This window comes from Syzygium oleosum, unplaced genomic scaffold, assembly GCF_021117445.2.
Source record: "Syzygium oleosum isolate NSW1041296 unplaced genomic scaffold, Sole_v2.1 Sole_v2.13, whole genome shotgun sequence".
NCBI lineage: Eukaryota > Viridiplantae > Streptophyta > Magnoliopsida > Myrtales > Myrtaceae > Syzygium > Syzygium oleosum.
In genome coordinates this window covers 4,192,095-4,215,856 of record NW_026607497.1, presented here as the reverse complement: position 1 = coordinate 4,215,856, position 23,762 = coordinate 4,192,095, and the positions used below count along the sequence as shown (strand labels likewise).

Genomic DNA, 23,762 nt, shown 5'->3' with positions numbered 1-23,762 from the left:
TTTAAAAGCTTGTAAAGTAGCATCCTCAAAATGCAAATAAACTTTTTTTCTTCCAACTTTGCCCTCGCTCAACTTTCATAATTCCGAAAATGTTCTCGACAATCCTAACTTGTCGGCAAAGGCCTCAGCTATCAACAAGCAACCTGCAAACCACTGCAACCCTCACGACCTCAGGTAGCAATCACCTGGGGTCTAGTGACTTCAGGCAAAGTTGGATGGCGATCAATTTGGCTTGTTGGCGGCAGTCCCGCAAGCAAATATTTTGAAATTTTTTAAAATATAAATTTAGCAAAAATCCTTTACAAAGTGTAATTTTTACCAAACGACAATTAGGTTAAAATTACTTCTCAATGTGTTTTTAAAATACACTTTACCAAATACTATTTGCATTTCAAAAAACCCCTTTAGCCTAAAGGTCCTTGCATTTCCTCAAAGACATTCCCCCAAAGCTGAACCAAACAGTCTAAATGTGTCAAACTAGACTTCGAGCCTATCCACTTCAATTGAATATTTGAAGCTTATAGGTCTCGACGTAATGTTATTTTACGTTATACGCGACCCAGGTTCACTAATCAAGAAGCAAACTCTCCGTCCAATCCAACTTGATAACCCACTTACCCCTTATTATTATTATCATTTCCTTTTTATTTCAGCCAATTCGCCATTGGGACTGGTATTACGGGCTTGAGGAGTGTACTACTACAGGATTTAGATGCAGAAAGAACAATTTACAGACCTAAAATGGGCCTGCCCCCGCTCAAGCCCGGCCCTGTGCCCCTCAATCGGGCACTTCTAACGCTATGAAACGTCTCTCGGTTCCTCTCATCACCACGTCATACACAGATTATAATCCAGATCTAATAATTACAAATTTATGACAGCCCAAAAGCTAAGCTCACAAGAATGCTAACGCCCGCCAGCTGAACCTCATCAAAACAAAGCCATGTGCCGCAGACATTATAAAACACACGCACCGAAAAACAGCACGGTCAGACAACAAAAGCTCTCTCCGCGGTGTTGCCCCTGATTATCCGGGGACACTAGTACCTATTATGCAGCGATTTGCTCAATTTTGAGGCCAGATCAAGGGCCTTTGCCCTTGAATCCATTGCCCTAAACTCTTTTTCCGCACGCCGTTGATGTTGCCTCACATTCTTCGCACGTTTCGGGGCTAACCGATTGTCTCTTTCAAGAAATGCAAGCCTAAACTTTTCAGCCATCGACAATTCAGATGTTGGGCTAGAGAGAGGTGCGGAAATCTTCCTGGGTCTAAATCCAGACACAGCCCATGTCTCGGGATCAATATCCTTAACAAAGGGTTCATCCAATACGACATCTGGCCATGCTTGTCTCGGAACTTGGGCCCCTCTTAGAGTGAAAGGTGACGGCTTGGCATTTACTGTGATGCGCGGGCATTCAGCGGAGAAATTCTCCAGAGTATTTTTATCGATCCTTGGCTGCAGAAATGAAAATCAGAAGGCAGAAGCTAAGTTGTTTGTCTAGGAAGATTCATAAAGTAAGACCGAAAATAGGAGAAGGGACTTCGTATTCTTATCATGATTTTGAAATGGTCAAGAACAAAATGGCTAAACATATCAACAATGCAAAGATCCAAAACATCGGTCCGGAGTTAACCTTCCTGCCTTTGTGAAGCAGATGAAAACGGCCAAGATGAAAAAACTCAATAATTAACTACAAAGAGTAAATTCTTACCCACACAAGCCAACGCAACGAATGTGCACCATCTATGATTTCTGAGGCGTCAAGTTCCTCCCACGAATCGCCATCCACATCATGCAGCTTTGGTTTCAATATGCCCAAACAACAACGTGCCGTGTAGTCACTTCTTGGGCACCCTCTGCAAATCAACTTCGGTTCACTTCCTGTTAGGAGTTTTATACCCCTTGTCAAACCCAAGAAACTGGGCTCTAAAAGTCACACTATTTATGTGGAAACCATCAAGGCAGAAGTTGAAGCTAAGTAAGCACCATCTTAAAGCAGTAAAAGCAGTATACCATGCCATGGCTGGTGAAAACCTCTGCTAATAAAATCAAGGACAACCAACTTCTACAACATTCTAATCATAAAAATTGAGGTGCCAAATGAAGGGTAAGACTGAAAATGTCGCTCAAGAAAGTTCTTTAGTAGAAACTCTCAACTAATTGTTTGCACAAACTCTCTTCCTCTCTCCCCTCAATCCATGTATTTAACAAAAAAATCAGATTTGTCCTCTTGCGTATGCCAGTTGACATGCAAGTAGGAAGCAACTGATCTCAATCTCCAATTATAGTTCCATATATGGAGAAGCGCAACAAGTGCGCTTATCATTCAAAACTTCGACCGATAAATGCGCTCAATGTTTTTCACCCCTGCCCTGAATACAGTATGCTGATTAGCTGTAGACCAAGATACAAACTTAAGGTTCTTCCATAATATACAAGGATCATTCTAATGCGACATGATTAGGAGCGATGAGGATTTAGCTTAAGGTGATAATTTAGATGTATCAGAAGTAAATGATCTTCTAAATTTAAAAAAAAAAAAAGGCTTCACACATGCTTGGATATTTGGAGTATCAAGAGGCTTTGCCCAATATGAAGTTAACTATACCGTGTAATGACATATGCTAATCATTATAAGAGTGTAAAGTAAATAGAAGGACAACAATGGCATATAAAATCATTGACAGTGAAAATCATCAATGTTGACATAGACAGAGTCCATACCCACATCTCAAAGTTTCTAGCAAATGACAGCGCTGCAAAAGTCCAGAAACACCAGCCACAGTGATATTTTCACACCGACTGCACAAAAACAAATCATCTCATTATGATAGTAAATCATTTAAAACCTTGTCAGCATGAGATAATACCTAGTCTAACATGCAAGTTCTTCCAAAGAAAATAAAAAACCAAAAAAACCCATAAATTTCAGAGGTAAAATAACCTAGAGAAGACTAATTATATCCCCACAACCAAGCCTACCTAGAGCACAATGGAGGCACAACATTGTTCTTAAAATTTCACATGCAACAAAATAAAAAAAAGAAAGAAAGAAAGCCTAACTGATTGTCAGCATATAACTTGGTAGATTTGCTTAAACAGAAAGAAGAACCACAGCTATGAAATCATTACGCTGACAGAATACAGAGGTCCTCCATTTCATGCATCTATTCGACTTATCATATGAAAGCATATGCAAAAAGAAATTCCCTCTTGACTTCTAGAAAAGTGGGCTTACACACATTATCTCACTTACGCTGTCCCCCCTCAGCTCACCCTAGCCCCGGGCCTAAATGGAGGTAGAGGGCTTAAGAACCGTTGTCCTGTATTTACTCTTTTTAATTTTCCATGCAAAAGATCGACATCATACATACTTGAACTCTTGTCAGTTCACAGTCATCTCTCGAAGAACTTCCTTCTTAAAAGGTCATCCCTTTAATCCTTTAGAAAGAAAAGATTAAGGTTGGCAGGGCTCAGGTGGAAAGACAAGGCAAAGTGGCATTCCTTTCATTTGCCAAACACAAGGCATTCACGGGTTCATGATTTGTTGCATAATGCTTTAAGGAACCAACTACAAATCCTTGGCATACCCAAGGTATTACATGACAAACAAGTTTAGCGAAAAAAGAAAAAAGAAGTCAGGAACATGGAGTGGAGCACTTGACCCAGCCTGGATAGGACCCATGTGTAACATTGAGACAATAATTTCCATCCCCTTTCTTGGAAGTGTTGAGGCACACATAAGGAAATAATACGACTTAAGGTGAGGCCTCTGAGACCCTCTAATATAACTAATGTAACTTAAGTACCTTATATCCACAGCTCGAAGAGACCTGCATATTCCAGCTAATTTAATCAATCCCACATCAGAAACATTTGAACCAGAGATGTCAAGGATCTCCCATGAACCATCAGCCAAGGAAACAATTATATTGTCATCAAGTAACCGTCTCCTCCGAGCAATTGCTGTCACTGCCATCTGCCAATAGCAAACCCATAAGAACAAAGGGAAGCCATGTCTCCTACAACAAAATCATCTCAATATAAAGTAGAAAAGACCAATGACACTAAAACATATTACGACCGACTCAAACCTGTAAATTCTTGTTGAGTTTATTTCCATACAAAGAAAAATGCAGTCTGCTACTACATGTTTATCTTTTAAGCCTCTCCACTATAAGCTACACCTGAACGAGGCACTGATGGTGTTGAGTCTCAACCATTAACATGTTACCTGTGTAACAAGTAATATGCATGATGCACTCTAGCACCCAGCATGCTATGCATGCTCAAAACATTAATTTCTCAAATGTTCAACCCATCATTCCAGCAGAAGATTACATTCACATCTTAACTCCATGATTCTTCCTTTAATACGCATGAAATAAATGCAAACCAGAGCTGCAACACATACCCGATTTAGTTACGGTCTTAGCCTAATGGGTTTCCCATCACAGCGAGGGCCTTTATACTTTATTGACTAGCTTATTAGTTCACGATATAGTAATACTAATCAAACTATATTTTTCCCAACATGCTTGAAAAAAACTGGCAACACACCTTGGTATAATCTATAGACATCCAAAAAAAAAAAAAAAAAAAAAAACTGGCAACAAGCTTGTTCTTTTTCTTTATTTGGGTTGCGCTCGGGGGAGGGGAGAAGGGGTGGGGGTGGTGGGTTTGGAATTCAATTAGTCAACTTCTGAAGGTTTCAGACCCCAGACACAAATCCATAGAACAAATACTTCTACATAAATTACAGAGATTTATTTCTGATTTGAGCAGAACTGAAGAATAGTACTTGCAATTTTCATGTTATATGGTTGTCTAATGGGACTCCGGGAAGGCAGAGTAGAAATTCCTATGCAGGAGTACATAAGTCATTCCAAAAAAACAATGATCAGATTTATCCGGTATCCAACATCTCGGGGAAGCAACTTACAACTAAGATGAGGTGGATTATATGCACAAGCATCAACTAGACAAGCAAATGTATGAAGGGCATGTCTTGCACTAAAGATATCTTTAATATCATAGCATGGCAGTTTAATCCACAATTACTCATATAATACCATGCTGTGTATAAACTACATGAGTAAACAAGTACCATAAACCATTCGGCACTTAAGAACTTAAATCCTGAAAGGCCGTGGAAAAACACGATTGAGTTGCTCTCTTGTCATGTTAATTAATGCGTAAACCAACACTGCGCGGACTTGATTGATGATTGAACTGATTCTAGACAAGCGATTTTCTCATATAGACATTCTACATTAAAATATGGTTCTTCCACATTCTTCCACGGAGAGGATAAATACGAATGCCACATCAATGTTCAACATGTAGAAAACACCCCCCATCCCTAAAAATTTTCCATCAAATTATAAACATCCACAATGCCAACAAATGTCATCTTTTCCCCGTTCTTGACATTCATTCTTTGCATGACTTATGCATGAAATAACATACACTAATCGAGTGAAACAATCACGTTAAGATGTGAACCCTTGATAACACATAGCTGCCTAGGTGAAGGCAACTCCAAAAATGACGCAACAACTGATGCCGTAGATAAAACGGCTTCTCATCACAACATCGAAGAACGAGGAAGAGTTCTCTACTCTCTGGTGAAATTTGATGAGAACGATAGAACTGAACACAAGTAATGAATTGGCACAAACAATAGAATAGGACTGTAAAGGACAACTCGACGACATGAGCGTGCTCGCATCGCTCTTAACGCACAGACTGCCCAATAATTATCTCCGGCTGCAAGAGTTAAGTTCGCACAACTATACATCAGAAAAATTCAAATGAAGACCTTAATATCCGGAGGGAAGGTAACGGCAATCTCTTCCAAATCTGCAATTATATCCTCCAAGTGCTTGCCGATAACCCCCACACACAGACTGACTAGACTTGGCGGCTTCGACCTCTTGATCGGCGGCCCTATATGGACAACCACGATGCAGTCAGTAAACAGAGCAGATTCATATCCCATACTAGCCCATACTCACAAAAGCTACAGTACAGTATCCATTTACAGCAATAGCCGGACAGGCACAACCATTCCAGATCATTTATCGCCAAAGTAAATCGAAAAAAAGGAAAAAAAAAACCACTGCGTCCGAGCTTCTGGACAGAAATAGTCCTGGATTCAGACGTTAATGCTTCGTCCACATAACAGCACATCACAAGCGACGAGGCAAAAGAGAGACTATAACGATCAAACCAGTTTACAAAGAGGAAAAATCGTTCTTACGGCGGCCAAATTTACAGCAAACCGCATCGTGAACTCAAATCTAGGTCAAAGACAACCGAAATCCTCACGAACGACACGATCGATCGCTCGATACGTGTAGGAACTCACAATCACAAACAAGTAACAACACAATCGATCACATCGGCAAGCGTACATGTACGAACAGACGAGAATGAGAGAGAGAGAGAGGGAAAGAGACCTGACGATCGGAGCGAGGAGGCGGCGGATTTACGATCCGAACTGGTGGAGCTGGAGACGGAATCGAGCTTGGGAACGGGATCGGTGACTGCCGCCAACTTAGCTTTGCCCTTTTCCATGAAAATTGGGGGCGACGAAGATGTGAGAGAGAAAGAGAGAAAATACCAGTGATGAGGGTATAATGTGCGTATCATGTAAGAACCAGAGGATGCCGGCGCCACCGACTTTGGCAAGACCGTCACCGCTCTTTTTTCAGTTTCGAGTTGCAGTTTTAGACGGAGCATGATCAATCAATTAAAGCTTATGTGTAATTTTAGTCCTTCAAATTGAACTTTGGACTTGATTTTTTTTTTTTTTGTATTAGGCATAAGTAATAGTTATCCTTCGCCACCACCCGCCTGGGTGGCGCTGCTGGAGCGCGCACTCTTCCTCTCGCAAAAGGTTGAGTGTTCGAATCCCGGGCGCCGCAGGTGACTTAACCGGTGGCACGTGTGTGGTGGCTAGCACGTGCCGCCCCCAAGGTTTACTCCCCGGCTGTCGGCCGTGCGGGGGTTCCCTGGGTTATCAAAAAAAAAAAAAATAGTTATCCTTTGCCTTTTCCTCCGCATGTAAAATGTTATCCGATTTTCCAAAAAAATATTACAAAAAGAATGGTATTTAAATTTATGCGCCGACTATTCTATCTTATGAATGTTTAGGTGTTTCGTTCGAAAAAACAAGGCATGCTCCACGCAAGATTCAAATTAGACCAAAACAAAAGTCAATCCAAGCGAGATTGATATTGATGGCAACTGCTGAGAATTTTTGTTTCCAATGTCATTGTATTTAAAAGCAAGTGGATAGTCATCGTGAATGAAGTTTGCTTACATAATATCTGGATTAGGAATATAAATCGTGCTCCGTGGTCCAAAGGAAGAAACCACGCGTACCTTGTGCCAATCGAGAACCTGCCCCTTCAACTCCCAGCTATGAACCTTGAACCGATTCTAACCGGCCGAATTGTCCTGGCTGGAGCTCTGCTTCCAGCCCAGGTGAAGGCACGTTATGCCTGGGCTTGATATTTTTTATTCCTTATTTATCGTGTTAAAGATTAAGGAAAAAAAAATCAAGCAATACAAACAATTGCTCGATATTAAAACCAAAAAAATAAAATGTTTTTGCAAATACTTAAAGAGAAACAAAGCTCTGGCATCCCCGTGCCCGGGCCTAGCACGTGGACTTGCACGGCACTAACTGACGCCCGGGCCTTGCCAGCCCAAGGGACGACACGCCTTAACTTTCCTTTCCAGCGTAATTTTTGGGCTTCTCAATTTCTTCCTCATCCCCTTCTTCGTCAGTCTCTAGGTACCATATTGACCCCGAAAGAACAAAAAAAAAGTCTCTAGGAATCGAATTTTTCCTTTTCATTATATATATTTTCGATATTTTTGACCAGCTCAGCCCCAAAAAACAACAGGAGATTATTATGGATTTTTGCTTCATCCAAATCAGCGGATATGCCACTTGAACGGGCCACGTGCTTATCGTTTCCCCTTTCTCGATTCTTCTCTCCATCGACACCAAAAAAAATCAGAACAAAACCGCCTTTCGCGGGACCCACCCAGCGCGACCGAATCCGGGATGGGATCGCCGACACCCCCCACCACCGCTCGCTCGCGCGTGCTTGGGGGGGGGGGGGGGGTGGGGTTGCGTCCTGTCCACGCGTTTTACGCCCGATCGTCACGGCTGCTGAGCTGTCCCAACTCGCGCCGCGCGATCACTCGACCATCTGGACCGTCCAAGGCTCTTCCTTTGAAGGCACGGTATTCGGCACGCGCGGGGACGGGGGGCCCCACCACCAACCGGGTCCAATTCGTGTGGCTGGTATCATACCGACTCCCAACGGCCCTATATATTGCCCCTCTTCTGGCTTGCAGAGTCTCTCATCGATTTCCGTAGTTGCGCTCTTGATCTCGCGATCAGCTTCTTCTGCCGATATTTTCTTCTGGTAAAGCCTCCGAAATTTGCCTCGAGAAACCTTTCTCTTTCTCCTCTGTAGAGATAGGGGTTTTTTGGGTTCTCTGCTCTTGTCGTGAAGTTGGAATCTTTCTATGGGGTTCGCTTTTTCTGCTAGCGATGATCATGGTCGATGGGTTAGGGAACGACCGTGGATGTTCTTGTCGTGGAGAAGCTCGGTTCATGTGAAGTAGTTGTCGGTTGACCGTTCTCTGGTTGCTGCGGTTTATGTTCGATCCCTGTCTTTCACGCGATCTTTGTGCTTGTGCGCTCTTGTTTCTTGTTTTTCTGGGATATTATACGCGGCACGCGTGCGGTGTTTGCATCCCGTAATTCTGCTTCCTGTTGGTTATCGTGGACTTAGTTTTGATGACGTGCTCTTGGTTGTGCTGGCTGTGAAAGAACCCCGTGTCTTGGTTTGAGATATAGAAGCCGGAGATTGGGATTTCTCTGGGGTTCAGAATAGTCTCCCTGTTTCTTGGTTTAAGAAGTAGGTGCTGGAGGTTGGGATTCCTCTGGGGTTCGGAATAGTTTTGATCAGATTATATGTTGATGGTCTGTTAAGATTATTTTATATGTTCGTGTTCTTTCGCCACAAACACTCACCGGTTCTCATTGAATTGGTCCTCTCTTGATTGTCAAGAGTACGGCTTCTATTTCTTCGCCATGGTTGGATGTGGTTGTGTACAACTTTGCCATGTCTAGTTCTGTATTATTGAATTGTGAGTATCCGTTTGGTTCATTATGTCTGAGCTAATTGTATACGATTTTCGGTGTTTGATTACTGCAGCATCCTCTTTCTTCGGTTCTAGAAGTCCAAACCCAGCAAATTACATGGTTGAAGGAGACTTCGAGCTTCCAACTGCTTTCGACCCATTCGCTGAGGGCAAGGACTCGGGTGCCCCTGGGGCAAAAGAGTATGTTCACATACGCATCCAGCAAAGGAATGGAAAGAAAAGCCTGACCACTGTGCAGGGGCTGAAGAAAGAATTCAGCTACGAGAAGATCCTCAAGGATCTGAAGAAGGAGTTCTGCTGTAATGGGAATGTTGTCCAGGACAAGGAGCTCGGAAAAATCATTCAACTGCAAGGCGACCAGCGGAAGAACGTCTCCCACTTTCTGGTCCAGGCCGGCCTCGTGAAGAAAGACCAGATCAAGATTCATGGTTTCTAAGAGAGACCAGGGTTCATGATCGGTCACTGTGTCGTGTGTCTACTACTATAATTACTGGTGGTGCTTGCTTTTATGTGGGTTCTGTAGAATCCTGAATAATCCGGTGGCTTTGACTGCTGGAGAAGTTGTTAGGTTGTGTTTTTCCTCCTTTTTGCTTTCTCTTTGATGCTGTCTAGACTTGTATACCTCAATGGGGTGTTATGATCCTTTGTGGAGAATGGGATTTGGAAGTTCAGATGTCGATATGATAACTCCTCGTGTTGATTTGTTTGTTCAATTTCCAAAACATGGTGTTGTGATTTATGGGTCAGGAGAAAACTTCCCATGATAAAAAAAAAAAACGGCGGGGTAGATCTATGGTGGCTTGACCAAATGAATGTTAATGTTCTTCATCCTTACCAACTTTAATTGCCATACAATCGTGATTAGAAAGAACATGACAGTCTAATCTGGGTACATGGAAACTGCGTATAGGCAATTAAAGAACCATGAAATGTAGCTGCCGGTGCAGCAGGTCATATCATTTCTACATTTAATCCATACAAGAGTGCATATGTGTTTTCCTACGGCTTTGAGATGTCTATAGAAGCTTGTCATCCTTTCTTAGGAACAGACAGAATGTCTCCATTAATAAAAATGCCGTAACCTCCATCAATTACTTCATTTATGGCAAACCTTAAGCAAGATGACAACAATTCGAACTATCAATCAGACAAAAAACTGCAAACAAAGTCAATATTCCTCCGTACTCGGGTTTTACCCCTCTCAGGTTTCGGAACCATGAAGGTTCAAAAGAGAGGATTTTACAATTATTTACAACAGCAAAGAGGCAGCTTCTTCAGCCAGGCTGTGTTTTCAAATGACATCTTCTCTCACAGTGATCTTCAAGAAATTGACAGTACAAAAATGAACCATAGGAAAGGCCCAAAAAAATGCCATGAGCTGCGTCCTCTATTTGGCATCTCAGGCGAACAAAAATATATCTCGAAGTAGAATCAACTTTCCAGGTCAAGAAACAGCTTCCATATTTTAGAGTGCTTAACTTCAATTTACAATAGTTCGTCTGTAGGCGTGAAAGAGCCCCTCCTAGTTGTTGATTGGTGCCTAGAACAGTCTCCCCTGGTTTTGGTTTCCACTTCTCATCATTGCACAGAACTCCTCGTAGTTGATTCTGCCGTCCTGCCGACACAGAAGAAAACGTATAAGCTCGTCATGCTAAAAAGAGTGTGCGGGTGCTTTTGTGGGACTTCCGAACCATTGTCAGTGAAGAAAATAGACGTGTTCAACGGGATTAGCTTTCTAGAAAGTTGAACGGCAATACCATCTGGAAAAGAGGAAACCTAGAATTCACGAACGAGTTCTTTGGTTTTACCGAGCATAATCCCTAATAGGGAACAAAGCGATGAAGGAGCACAAAATGTGCCGAGTGAAGATTCCACAGAAAAGCAAGGATAAAATTAAAAGATATGAATTCTCACAAGACTTGTAGAGGAAAACATTAACCAGAATTTTTTTTCAAAACAAAAAGCAACCTTAAATCCAAAGGAAATCAAACTCACATGGTCTGTGTCAACTTCGGCTATAATATCTTTAATAGTGTCTTCATCTCCCATTCCATATCCTCTCATGGCTGTCTCAATTTCATCCATTGTGATGAACCTGCAAAAATCGAGAAAAAAAAATAATCACTTGCGTCAGTAGTCGTTTTTACACTTAATGCAGAGAAGGAAGAACTTCAAACATCAAATAGAATTTGAGGCATGAAGTGCCTTCGATAAATTGCGGGTATAACCAAGTAGATCCATATTCAATGTCTGGAGAGATGGACCGTGAAATTCACTGTGACACAAGTCCCGATTCTTTAACAGTTTATGACATGTGGGAAGGGAACACTTACCCACTATTATCCTTATCGAAATACTGGAAGGCTTTGTAAAGATGTTCATCTAACTCTAGCTTGTGTCTATGCATTGTAGCTGTTACGAACTCAATGTAGTCAATACTTCCATTTCCATCCACATCAGCCTGAAGTACAGAACAAGGATATCAGTCGCACCAATTCAATTTCCTCGCACCAAAAAAAAAAAAAAAATCAGGTTGAATAAGTTGGGCACTCCATAACATATATCTTACTGCGTCCATCAGCTGCTTCACTTCTGCCTCTGTGAGCTTCGATCCAAGCCGAGCCAATCCAGTCTTCAGCTCCTCATAGGTGATCGTTCCACTCTTGTCGGTATCCATATTCGCGAACATTGCTTTCAACCCTTGAATATCTTCTTCAGATAGATTTTCAGCGATTACCTATTTTCATTTTACAATAGCAAAGTCATTAGCATGAAATGATTGCCTAGTCAATCTCTGTACTAAATTAAGACTTGGAAATAGCAATTTGAACTAAACATACTGTCAAACAATTAGCAAACACAAATAATTTGAATTTGGAAACATGGGAAACATTCCCATCCAGAAACAATCCCTTCAGTTACACTTGTATACTCTTTCAGCAAATACAAATAGGGACATAAAGAAACAAGATGCACTCCAATAATGCAGGGACTAACCTTCAATGCAAGTTTCTTCAACTTGTTCATTGCTCTGAATTGCTTCATTCTTGAAAGGACAGCGCTGTCTATTGGCTTGTCTGATGCATTTCCACCTTCCTTAATCCAATGATGCTCTGTATGAGACAGAAATAGCACGTGGTTGATCAGAAGATAATATAAGCTTCTAATGTACTGGCAAGTTTGACATTTGGACCATATCTAGAGAAGTAACATGCCAGAAGATGACTCCTACTTTCATTGTTTAGTGGAAAGAATCTCATTAGTCATAAACCCAAGCTTAGATAAAAGAGCTAGCATTTCTCATACTTCATATATTGCGAAACAATCATATCCTCTGATAGAGTAGCATGGAGGCTTCCAAGTCAAAAGGAAATCTAAAAAATTGACTCGCATCAAACATTTCTAAGAGCATGTGTCTTGTAAGGCAGAAGTAAAATCACCTAAAACCTGTGCAGAAGTAATCCTTTTCTTCGGGTCCTTCGTTAACATTTTCTTGACCAGGTCCTTAGCACTAGTGGATATAGTTGGCCATGGTTGACTTTCAAAATCGATATCTCCTTGCAGTATCGCATCAAATATCCCCTTCTCTGTTTCTGCAATGCGCGCTTATTAGATACTACCGATGCCAAAATCATGCACTGCTTTACCGTTTGGCATGGTTCTGAAGAGATGATTGAACTACGTACTCCTTAGAGCATGAAGAATTATGTAAGGAAACAAAGGACAAAGAGAAGGATATAGTCTTTACCAGCCCAGAATGGAGGCACGCCACTGAGTAGGATATAAAGTATGACTCCTGCACTCCAAACGTCTATTTCCTTCCCGTAATTACGCCGCAAAACCTCAGGAGCAACATAGTAAGCACTCCCGACAATATCCCGGTACACCTTGCCTGGAAAATAAGAGGTAAGCAATGGATACAGTCAAAAAAGCCATATGCATAATTATGCTAAGTAATATCCACTCAATTTCTTCTAAAGTTTGAGAGCTATAACAGAACATAGAGCTGAGCCTAACTGCAAAGATACTTTCGTCAGCAACCAGCAACAGCAAATCTCAGTTGTACACCACATCAATTTTCACTTGCAAGCAACAACTGCCTTTCAAGCATCTAGCGTTGTACAAGAGACATCAGGGACCTGCTACAATCTTTGACAGGAATAAACGACACAAGTTTGTGCCAAATACTACTCTTCTGTAGAAAATCATGCAGCAACTCAGCATCTAACCTCCTAAAAGAGGGTAGTATACAATGTGCCGAAATTCACATCCTTGTGATAAGAGTAAATTCACTCCCAGTTCATTAATTTGCCAAAACTTAACTAGAGTCAAGGAATACGTATACTTACGAATAAATTATCAGCTCATTGCTATACCCTTCGCATGTAATGATCTTACATGCACTCTAGACTCCTTGAAGAACTGACTGGCACCATTCTAACATTTCCTCACCATAGCTGAAGGTTCAATATATCCTAAAATTGCAAACTACTTACCATTTCACTTCCAAAAGTGAAAGCTGGTCCATTTCATTCCATAATTCCAGCAATGAACCAACCAAACAGGAAGAATTTTTAAGTGAAAAATAGAATATTCACCTTCTTCGATGAACACGGACAATCCGAAATCTGTAGCCTTCAAGGGGGCATTCTCATTCCTGCTAGCCAACAAGAAGTTCTCAGGCTTGAGATCCCTATGCATAACACCCATGAAATGGCACGCATGAACAACATTTACAATCGCCCTGCAGACTGTAGCCGCGGCTCTCTCGCTGTAGTGCCCCTTGGCGATGATCCTATCGAAAAGCTCGCCACCGGCACAGAGCTCCATCACGAGGTGGACCGATTGCCGGTCCTCATAAGCACCCTTGAACTCCACTATATTGGGTTGGCCACTCAAATGCTGCATGATCTGAATCTCCCTCCTCATGTCCTCCTTATCATTCTTGGACACAAGCTTCCTCTTTGAAATGGACTTACAAGCATATTGCCGACCAGTGGCAATCTCAGTACAGAGATAAGTGACACCAAACTGACCTCTACCCAGTTCTTTCCCGAGTGCGTAGTGGTACTTGACATCTTCATAGGGCTTGCCCAGGATTGTGTCCACCTTCTGGGCTGGCTTGGGGCTCGGGAACGGGGCTGAGTTCTTGAACGCAACTTGCTGGGGCTGATAATGATTCGAAGGAGGCTTGTGCTGTTGAACCACGACAGGTTGTTGCTGCTGCTGCTGCTGCTGCTGCTGTTGTTCATAGGGTCTCTGGTAATTCGCACCCACAGATCTGTACCCATTTTGCTGCGGCTCTGGAGCTTTGTCCTTAGTGAGGCAACAACCCATGTCTTTATTTCTCTTCGGAGAGAACAAACAACGATCAGAAGCGGAGGAAAGATCGGATTCCGGAATCAAGAATCGTGTGCAGAATGCGCCGAGAGTCGAGGGAATCAGAGAGAAAAAAAGTTTTTGACTCTTTTGCTCGGGAGCTGACGGATGAATCACGGGTCGGTGACTACACCACGGAAGGGCAGACGATCCGTGAGATGAAACTGAGATTGGGGGAGACAATCAGCGGAGGTTGCCGACAAAACAAGGCAGCTCTGGATCGTGATTTGGGAGTTTTTTTCAAGGAAAACGTGTTCGAGAATCGGGAGAAAAAGGCAGGCAAACTGTGACTGGAACGAAACACGGCTTCACAGACCACTCTTTAACAAGAACTTGGGTCAACTGTTCAATTAAGTCGAGATATTGACTTTTTTCTGTACTAGCATAACGTGATGTATGCAGCTTAAACATAATTTCTCCCGCACCACCAAAGTGGCTGCCAAGTGATAAAAACAGGAGTTAATACTATAAAAAAATCCCGAATCGGTACGTTAGTGATAATTTCACCGTTCGTTAGTTTTCGTTAAATTTTACCGTCAAATTTCTGAATTTGATGACACGTGATAGTTGATATGTGAACAAGTTTGGAGTTTCACTTTTCGTTTGTCACAGATATACCAGTTTATGATTTTTCATAATATTAATTCAATTTAACGAAGGGTAAATTTGTCACAAATGTACCAGTTTGAGGTTTTTTATGGTCAAAAAAATTAATTTTTGGTAAATTTATCGGATGTATACCAGTTTGGGGTTTTTCGCGGTCAAAATATTAGTTTGAAGTAAATTTATCACGGGTGTACAAGTCTGGAGTTTTTTGTGGTACATACATCGTCGAAGTGAATTTCTGACTGCTAACATTTTAATTGGGTATGGCGTTGAACTCGTGAATCTCGAACCTTTTCATCATAAGTGAGGTGAAATTATTACAACTTGATCCAATATGATAACATCCAATATGATAACATGATAATTTCGAAAATTGCCCTTCGGTGAGTGAGTGAAGGCTTATTTGCTATTGCACGTGAATAAAGATGACTTGGCGTCAATTGAAGATTCATCGAGCGAGAAAACATCCAAATCGCTTTTGAAAAGTTGGAGAGTTCAGCATGTCGGATAATCTTTCCAGCAAAAAATTAAAAAAAAATATTTTGTATTCTTAAACCAAGAATATGCGACCCGTGGGTATTGAGATGCACGAACCAATGCGACATCGCCTTCTTCGGTAAATTTTTTAATCATTTTTTTTCATGGTGCTTTTGTAGGATAAGGTTTGGAGGGGGAGGAAAGAACATAAGAGTCCTTCTCGTGGTAATAATGACTTGCGAAGTTTCCTAAGTTGCATCGTTCGGAAAATTCACCAGCAAAGTAGCTCCTCCCCATTTCCATTCTCGTGCGTAATTATTCTGAGTCATATTGTTCTCCTACTTTTCAATCGTTTGATGTTGAGATCTGTTCCTACTTTTCACCCCTTTTTTGGCCGGCGGTTTTTGTAAACCATGTGATCATCATTCCACGAAATTCACATTCATGGTGTACCGCGGAACTAAACTATGATGACCATTCCGCGAAATTCACATCCTTGGTGTATCGCCAGTTCCGTAATACGACTTCTGTTGTTCATTCTCGAGACCCGTTTTCCATTTACCCCAAGAAGAGTCGAATAAGTAAAATTGAATGAATTCGTCGGGTTTTTCAAACTCAAGGCTGACTATGCTAAAGACTAAAATAGAGATTCGTCCAATTGTTTCGACTAAGCAGTTTATTCTAGAGTTAATACCACGAAAGCTCCCAAACTGATACACCTGTGACAAATTTACCCTCCGTTAGTTTCCGTTAAATTTTACCTTTAAATTGCTAAGTTGGATGACACGTGAGAGTTAACGGGTATACCAGTTTGGAGTTTTACCCTTCCGTTTGTGACATGTGTATCGGCTTGTGATTTTTCTTGGTATTAATCCAATTTAACGAATGATGAATTTGTCATAAATGTATCAGGTTAAAGTTTTTTTGTGGTGAAAAAATTAATTTTGAGTAAATTTGCCACATGTATATTAGTTTAGGATTTTTCGTTATATTAATCCTTTATACTAAGCCATGATTGTGTCAGAATAAGCATATAGTATAGAGATGGCTTTCGGAATCTAAGTAATAGCCACTCGTACCGACCAATTTCAATGATGGTGGCATTCGTTGAGACAACGTGCATTACAATAACAACAAGATTTTGCAATTTTCAAGAACAAACCCCCACGAAAAGGTCCCCCTATCTTTTTTCTCTCTTTCTTCGCCTAAAGACAAAGGATTATCTCCTCAACATGCTCTGGGACCTATCGGATTGACATAAGGTAATAGATTGAAGCGGGTCCCACGACATGCACGACTGTCCGCATTATGCATAAACTAGGTCTATTTATCGACATTAAAAAGGAGCTTGTGATTACGTGGCATCTGAAGATGGGACCGAGGGACGGAGGAAAAGGAAAGCAACGGCAAAAGCAAAAGCAAAAACGCGTAGACGGCACAAGAAAGATGCGTCAGTGGTGGCTCGAAACTTCGGCTGGGGGACAGGGGTTGATTTGGTCAAATGGTCTCATTTTGAAAGGAAAGGAGCCGAGTTGGCGTTTACACGGTTTTTGGGGATTGAATTGTGAGCGCACGTCCGTCTGCGGTCGTGTCGTGCTGCATCCCCCCCCCGGTGAAGTCAAGTCAAGTCTCGTGTATCCGTTTCTTAATAGTTAAACAATGCGGCCATCGAGAAGAATTCTATTTTAGGGAAAAAAAGCCACATGAAAACTCTAAATTATGCCGATTGCGATATATTTACTCCGAACTTTTTTTTTGTGACGTCAAAAGCCTCAAACTATGCCCATTGTGACATATTTACTTTGAACTTTTTCTTGTACCGTAAAAAACTCCAAACTTATATCTATGTGACATATTTATCCTCCGTCAATGTCTCGTTCGGTGATTTTGCAGCCAACGTGGGCACCGTGTCAACTCCGTTTACTTTTCGGCATTCATGTAGGTAGATTTTTAACGATTTTCATTGATAGAATTTTGATGAAGGTTAAATGTGTCATGCATGCACAAGTCATGACACAAGTTTAGGATTTTTTGTGTCACGAAAAAAATTTTCGAATAAATGTGTCCCATTGGATATAGTTTAGAATTTTTGGTGACTTTTACTCGTTATTTTATTCTTATCAATATTTCAGATAACCCGTCAATGAAATTCGAGGGTAATACACGTTTGCCCCCGAATTTCAACATTACACAATATCTCATTAACTTTTTATATTGTTAATGCCGTCAACTTTCAATTATTTTTTTTCCGTTAGCATGTGCAATGCGTGCGGCTTTTAAAGGGTGAAAATATATCTCACCTCTTTTTTCTTGTGTGAAGAAAATGTCTCTTTTCCCTTAATCGCCATAAGAAATAAAAAATATAGAAAATGGGAGAAAACTAAATCAATTGAAATAGTAATAGTCGAAAAAAAAACATAATACTATTAGAAAATAAAAATTTGTTAACTTTTGATAAATATAACCACTTTAATTAAACTAAAGAAGATATTCTATGAAAAAAAAATAAATTAATTAAAATATAAACAACGTTAAGGGAAGAGGAACTTTTATAATTAATGATATAACAAGTGGGAGAAGCTATCTTTTGTCCTATCGTGATCTCATAAATCGAAAGTTGGCTACATGATCAGAGTACAGGCACCCCACTTCATGGGTGTATAATTGTTTAAAAATACTATTCCAGTTTATGTGATTTATTACAAGAAGCAAACGGCCAAATTGAGCCTAATCCATATCCAAATCATCCTCCTAATTCTCTGTCATTGGCGTTGAGCTGGCTTTTGATATGCACTAATCATATTCACAATCGTCCTATAATCTTTACCATCTTAAGAGGCCTCGCGCATTGCTTGAGTAGGAGATGTTTATACGACTTTTTTTGTCTATGAAATCTCCCTGCCGATTAAGTTTTTTCTTTTATCGGCTCATTCAACACATCCCGTGTATAAAATGGTTTACATCATGGGTTGCTTCCGTGAGGTTTTAAATCAAAGACACCATATCTAAGGTGAAGAAATTGAACACTATAGCGAAAGAAGTGGATAAACGATCGTACTTATTGATTAAAGGTGATTAAAAAGATTACCTCCATACTAGAGTCTAACGTACAAATGATTGCACAAGCAAGGATGTTAAACTAAGTTCCAAGTAATTGAGAAAAGTTAACAGCCCTGTATATGGCGAAGTTGATTTTGGAGCTTGGGATTTAAAACTAGAAGGAAATTTAAAAAAAAAAAGAGAGTATTTCATCCTAAGAATAATCGTGGGTGCAATTTTTACTCGAGCAAAAAAAAAAATACTATACAGATGATTGCTAGTGAATGTAAATATGTATAATACGTCATGTCATTCCCAGAACCAACTTTATAAATTAGTCTCAATATCTTTAATGTTTTTCCAAACAAAATAGGACGATGTTCAAATCCTGGTTGGTCTACTTTTTTCTTAATGGGAAAAAATTAAAATGCAGTGTACTTAGACAAACTCATAAAGCTCTTCTCTCGAGCCTAATTAGTAGGCTAAATGATGTTTGGAAGATTAAAGCCCAGTTGTCCCCTAGGCATAGTTGGGCCACGAAGTTGGATTGTTATGTTGCCACTAATAGTTTTGTATAGGGATAATGCTACAAACAGTCCCCGAACTTTGATCCAATGTATAATGTGGTCCCGAAACTTTTAATTTTCTCAATATAATCCTTGAACTTTAGCCTAATGTTAAATGTAGTTCTTGAACTTTTAATTTGTTAAATATGATTCTTGCACTTTTGGTACATGTTTGAACTATATAAAAATGTTCAATGTAGTCCATGAACTTGAATTAATAGAAGGATTACATTTAATAATTTCATATAGTTCATGGACTAAATTGAATATTTACCAAAATTTCAGGGACAACATTGAACAAAATTAAACGTTCATGGATCACATTGCACATTGGATTAAAGTACAGAGACCACATTAAATAAATTAAAAATTCATGGATCATATTTCACATTGGGTTAAAGTTCAAGGACCGTTTATGTCATTTTTCCTTTTGTATACCAAGAAAACTTTATGTTAAATCGTGGCATACCCACAATTGATGCTGGCCATGCTTTTTATATGTTAGGACCGGAACAAAATCACTTAATTTAATGAGTACAATGTCACGTGAACTAGAAGTTATCAGAGAATTCTTTTTTATAAATGAAGCTATTGGGACAATGTTTCATAAGAGATATTTATGACAATTTATTGTGAAATTCCATTCTAATAATAGTTGCCGTTCAAATAAGGGGAAAACATGATAAATCATCTCATTAAATTTGTGTGAGAAAGTTGATATGCTGAAGACGGATAGCTAAGAGAACACAACACACAACATTAATCACGAGTGCGGAATTAAAACGCAAAATCTCAAAATAACATTGATTGCATATTGATTATAATTCGATGATCAAGAACACGAATACGTCTATTAGACTGCTCGATAACATAACAGTAGACTCAAATTCATGACATCCTAATGCCGTCACGAATTAAGAGGAACTCAAGAAGACAAATTTCCATGCCTACTAGCACAAATATTGATAGTTATGGAAAAATGATTTAGACGAGAGTTCGCCATGTCATCAATCCAAATTAAGGATTGCCACATCGATCCAAGGAAGTTCCTTAAATCCGTCATATTGGCAAGAGGATTCGATCTTTGCCATCGGATTTGTTTTACAAGGGTTGATATCCACAACCGTTGGATAGACTCAATCTCAACCTTTAAATTTATGTGACGATGATTGATATCCACCACCCAAGTGGATCTCTACGGATCGGTTAGATGATAGATCTCATAGAAGATCAATGGTTGTAATTAGAGAAACTTTTGTATAAATAGGGAGTACTCTCACTTGTATCATGCATTTTCATTGGAGTAATATAGCATTTTTAAGAGTTTCTCTCTCAATTTTCTCTTTTTGAGGATTCCCTCTTAGATAAACTAGATATAAATAAAATAATCTTCTAACTTTTCACGGATCGGATTTGAGAGATCGGCTCTCACATGGCACAACTTCATTGCAATTAGTGGACAAAAAAAATGACTTTACCTTATGAGAAGGTCAACATCGGTTTCTTTGAAAAAAATCTAACAAGTCGGTTTTTGGGTTTCTTTTAGAAACCGGTTTTTTTCACCAACTTTCAGCATATTCACTAAGTTCTGGCTTGATCAAGTGTCATCCTACACCCATTCAATCAATTTCATATTTTTTGATAAAGCTCTAAAAATTGCATGTACTACTTGAACGATCTGAATCCGAAGATAATGATCTTCGGCACGAAGAGTCTTGATGGCCATGGAAGGTTCTGTTTTGGTCGACCATGACCTTGCTTCCTTTGAGCGTGACTATTCCGATTGATAATAAAAGAAACCGGCCATGCTTTCTCGCTTCGACGAAATCAGAAGTCCCTCCAGTCACTTCACTCAAATCTTCAAGCGAAGACACAATAGTCAGTCTCGAGAGAGCAAAAGTAATTCGTCGGACTTAACAGCAAGAGCGAGACTTTCGAATATTGAATTATGACACCTAAGACAGTTTGAGTCCTCAACGGTTGCTCCAAGTGAACAGCAACTAATTATTTGAAAATAATAAAAATATGGATCCTTTTTATTTCTCTATTTTTTGCTTCTTCTTTTTTCTAATGACATATATACTTTGATTTGCATTGATATTGAATATCTGGAAATTTTCAAAGTATGTATATATTTTCGGTCTACAAATTTTGAAGAGAAAATTAAAAGGAAACTTATAGAAACAGACTTATAATTGTGAGTTATTAGTTGCATCAATATTTTTGTACTTTGGAGAAAGTATAGGGATAACTTGTCCTTTGATAAGAAAAGGGTCATTGACACAGATGGACTAAACCAGCTAGAGAACAATGGATGTATTAGGTGATCTTAAACCTTTTTCACTCCAAGAGTTGGTTCAAAGGGTGACACTTTCCCTTACAAGTATAAAATGATCATCGGTCCCTTCCACAACCGATGTGATATAAACACAAACAATGTTGGGGAAAACAGGGCAACAATTCACTAGAGAACTAACCCAATTTCTTCCCCAAAACTAAATCGACCAGAATTGACTTAACCCCAACAACAACTAGGAGCATATTCTAGCAATACAACCTCGCAATATGTAAATATGACGCCGAAATGATAAAGAGAAAAAGGCAACAACAACAACACCAAGATTTTATATGGAAAACCCATTGCAGGAAAAACCACAAATGATCCAAAAATTTTCACTAATCACCAAGAAAAGTTAACTATGCACACGTCATAACGAAAATACTAGATGGCGAAGTTGAATTTGGAGGTTGGGATTCAAAATTGGAAGGTTAATATCTTTAATTAGCTCAAGGTGTTGGTCTACTTTTTTTCAATGGGAAAAAAATCAAAATGCGGTGTACTTAGCCAAACTCATAAAGCTCTTCTCTCGGGCCTAATTAGTAGGCCAAATGGTGTTTGGAAGATTAAAGCCCAGCTGTCCCCTAGGCATAGTTGGGCTACGAAGTTAGATTGTTATGTGGCCACGGATAGTTTTATATACTAGGAGAACTTTATGTTAAATCGTGACAATTTATGCTAGCCACGCTTTTTATTTGCTATGAGCGGAACAAAATCACTTAACTTAATGAGTACAATGTCACATCAGAGGGTTCTTTTTATAAATGAAGCTATTGGGAACATTTTTCATAACAGACATTTATGACAAATAATGGTGAAATTCTATTTTAATAATATTTGTCGTACAAATAAAGGAAATACGTGATAAATCATCTCATTAAATTTGTGTGGGAAAGTTGATATGCTGAAGACGATTAGATAAGTGAGCACAACACACAACATTCAGTGACGGAGAGATTAAAACGAAACACCTCAAAATGACATTGATTGCATATTGACTAGAATTCAATGATCAAGAAAAAGAAATTTGTGGATAAGATTGCTCGATAGCATAAATAATGTAATAGTGGACTCAAATTCATGACATCTTAATACCATCATGAATTCAGAGGAACTCAAGAAGACAAATTTTCATGCCTACTACCACAAATATTGGTAGGCATGGAAAAATAATGTAGACAAGAGTTCGTCACGTCATCAATCCAAAGGATCACCACATCATCGATCCAAAGAGATTCCTTAGATCCATCAGATTGGCAAGAAGATTCGATCTTTACCATTGGATTTGTTTAACAAGGGTTGATATCCATAACCGTTGGATAGACTCAATCTCCACCACTGGGTTAATGTGACGATAATCGATATCCACCACGGATCTCTACGGATTGTTTAGATGATAGATCACAGAAGATTAATGATTGTAATAAGAGGGACACTTATATATATGACAGTCCTCCTCTCATTTGTATCATTCATTTTCACTTGAGTTACATTTTTTAGAGTTTCTCTCTACTTTCTCTCTCTAAGAATTCTCTCCTAAATAAACTAAATTTCGATAAACTACTCTTCTTAACTTCGGATGTGAGAGATCGAACCTCACATGGCACAACTTCATTGACAAAAGAAGTGACTTTACCTCTTTTAAAAAGGAGGCTTCGGATGCGAGAGATCTGGCATATTTCATTGACAAAAGAAGTGACTTTACCTTATGAGAACCTCGGAATTGGTCTCTTTTAAAAAGGACTCTAAAAGGGCGGTTTCATGTTTCTCTTAGAAAGAGGTTTTTGCAGCAATACTCCACCTATTTTCGTTAAGTTTTTTTTGGTGGATTTGTCAAAGTGTCATCCTACACACATTAAATCAATTTCACATTTATTGATAAAGCACTAAAAAACTATATGTATTACTCGAACATAATTTTAGTAAATGTTTGAGCCAAGAAATTTGACCTGAATTCGAAGGTAATGATCTTCGGCACGAAGAGTCTCGATGGCCATGGAAGGTTTTGGTCGACCGTGACCTTGCTTCCTGAGGATCCAATCGAATAAACCCCACCTTGCGGTTTAGCACACAATGTACATTTCTTGTCCTATTTCGATTGATAAAAAGAGAAACCGCCTGTAGTTTCTCGCTTCGACCAAATCAGAAGTCCTTCCGATCTTG

General features: G+C 39.7%; 3 protein-coding genes across 5 annotated transcripts; 1 reads left to right on the top strand and 2 right to left on the bottom strand.

The window, feature by feature from the left end:
- Positions 1-858: 858 nt before the first annotated feature.
- LOC115675208 (uncharacterized) lies at positions 859-6,746 on the bottom strand. The gene is made up of 6 exons (XM_030597808.2): positions 6,464-6,746; positions 5,824-5,951; positions 3,812-3,981; positions 2,727-2,804; positions 1,714-1,858; positions 859-1,457 (listed from the first exon to the last, which is right to left on the bottom strand). The coding sequence occupies exons 1-6, from the start codon at positions 6,744-6,746 to the stop codon at positions 1,041-1,043; spliced, it is 1,221 nt and encodes a 406-aa protein (XP_030453668.2). The 3' UTR covers positions 859-1,040.
- A 1,578-nt stretch (positions 6,747-8,324) lies between these two features.
- LOC115675209 (protein translation factor SUI1 homolog 1) lies at positions 8,325-9,881 on the top strand. 3 transcript variants are annotated; one of them, XM_030597809.2, is made up of 2 exons: positions 8,325-8,449; positions 9,248-9,881. In XM_030597809.2, the coding sequence occupies exon 2, from the start codon at positions 9,292-9,294 to the stop codon at positions 9,628-9,630; it is 339 nt and encodes a 112-aa protein (XP_030453669.1). In that variant the 5' UTR covers positions 8,325-8,449; positions 9,248-9,291; the 3' UTR covers positions 9,631-9,881. The 3 variants fall into 3 exon arrangements, with proteins under 3 accessions (XP_030453669.1, XP_056173409.1, XP_030453670.1); XM_056317434.1 differs by having other exon boundaries at positions 8,364-8,443; positions 9,223-9,881; XM_030597810.2 differs by lacking the exon at positions 8,325-8,449 and adding an exon at positions 8,468-9,101.
- Positions 9,882-10,259: 378 nt separating this feature from the next.
- LOC115675207 (calcium-dependent protein kinase 2-like) lies at positions 10,260-14,872 on the bottom strand. Its single transcript, XM_030597807.2, has 8 exons — positions 13,793-14,872; positions 12,943-13,086; positions 12,635-12,787; positions 12,192-12,307; positions 11,764-11,931; positions 11,528-11,655; positions 11,190-11,289; positions 10,260-10,809 (listed from the first exon to the last, which is right to left on the bottom strand). The coding sequence occupies exons 1-8, from the start codon at positions 14,529-14,531 to the stop codon at positions 10,735-10,737; spliced, it is 1,623 nt and encodes a 540-aa protein (XP_030453667.1). The 5' UTR covers positions 14,532-14,872; the 3' UTR covers positions 10,260-10,734.
- Between the last annotated feature and the right edge of the window lie 8,890 nt (positions 14,873-23,762).

Coding starts and splice junctions, on each gene's coding strand:
- LOC115675208 (XM_030597808.2), bottom strand. CDS start 6,746: ATGCTCCGTCTAAAACTGCAACTCGAAACTGAAAAAAGAGCGGTGACG. Junction 3,982..5,823: donor CCTTCCCTCCGGATATTAAG/GTCTTCATTTGA, acceptor TGCTATTGGCAG/ATGGCAGTGACAGCAATTGC. Junction 1,458..1,713: donor CGTTGCGTTGGCTTGTGTGG/GTAAGAATTTAC, acceptor TCATTTCTGCAG/CCAAGGATCGATAAAAATAC.
- LOC115675207 (XM_030597807.2), bottom strand. CDS start 14,531: ATGGGTTGTTGCCTCACTAAGGACAAAGCTCCAGAGCCGCAGCAAAAT. Junction 12,788..12,942: donor CGTGCCTCCATTCTGGGCTG/GTAAAGACTATA, acceptor CGCGCATTGCAG/AAACAGAGAAGGGGATATTT. Junction 10,810..11,189: donor CCGAAGTTGACACAGACCAT/GTGAGTTTGATT, acceptor CTGTGTCGGCAG/GACGGCAGAATCAACTACGA.
- LOC115675209 (XM_030597809.2), top strand. CDS start 9,292: ATGGTTGAAGGAGACTTCGAGCTTCCAACTGCTTTCGACCCATTCGCT.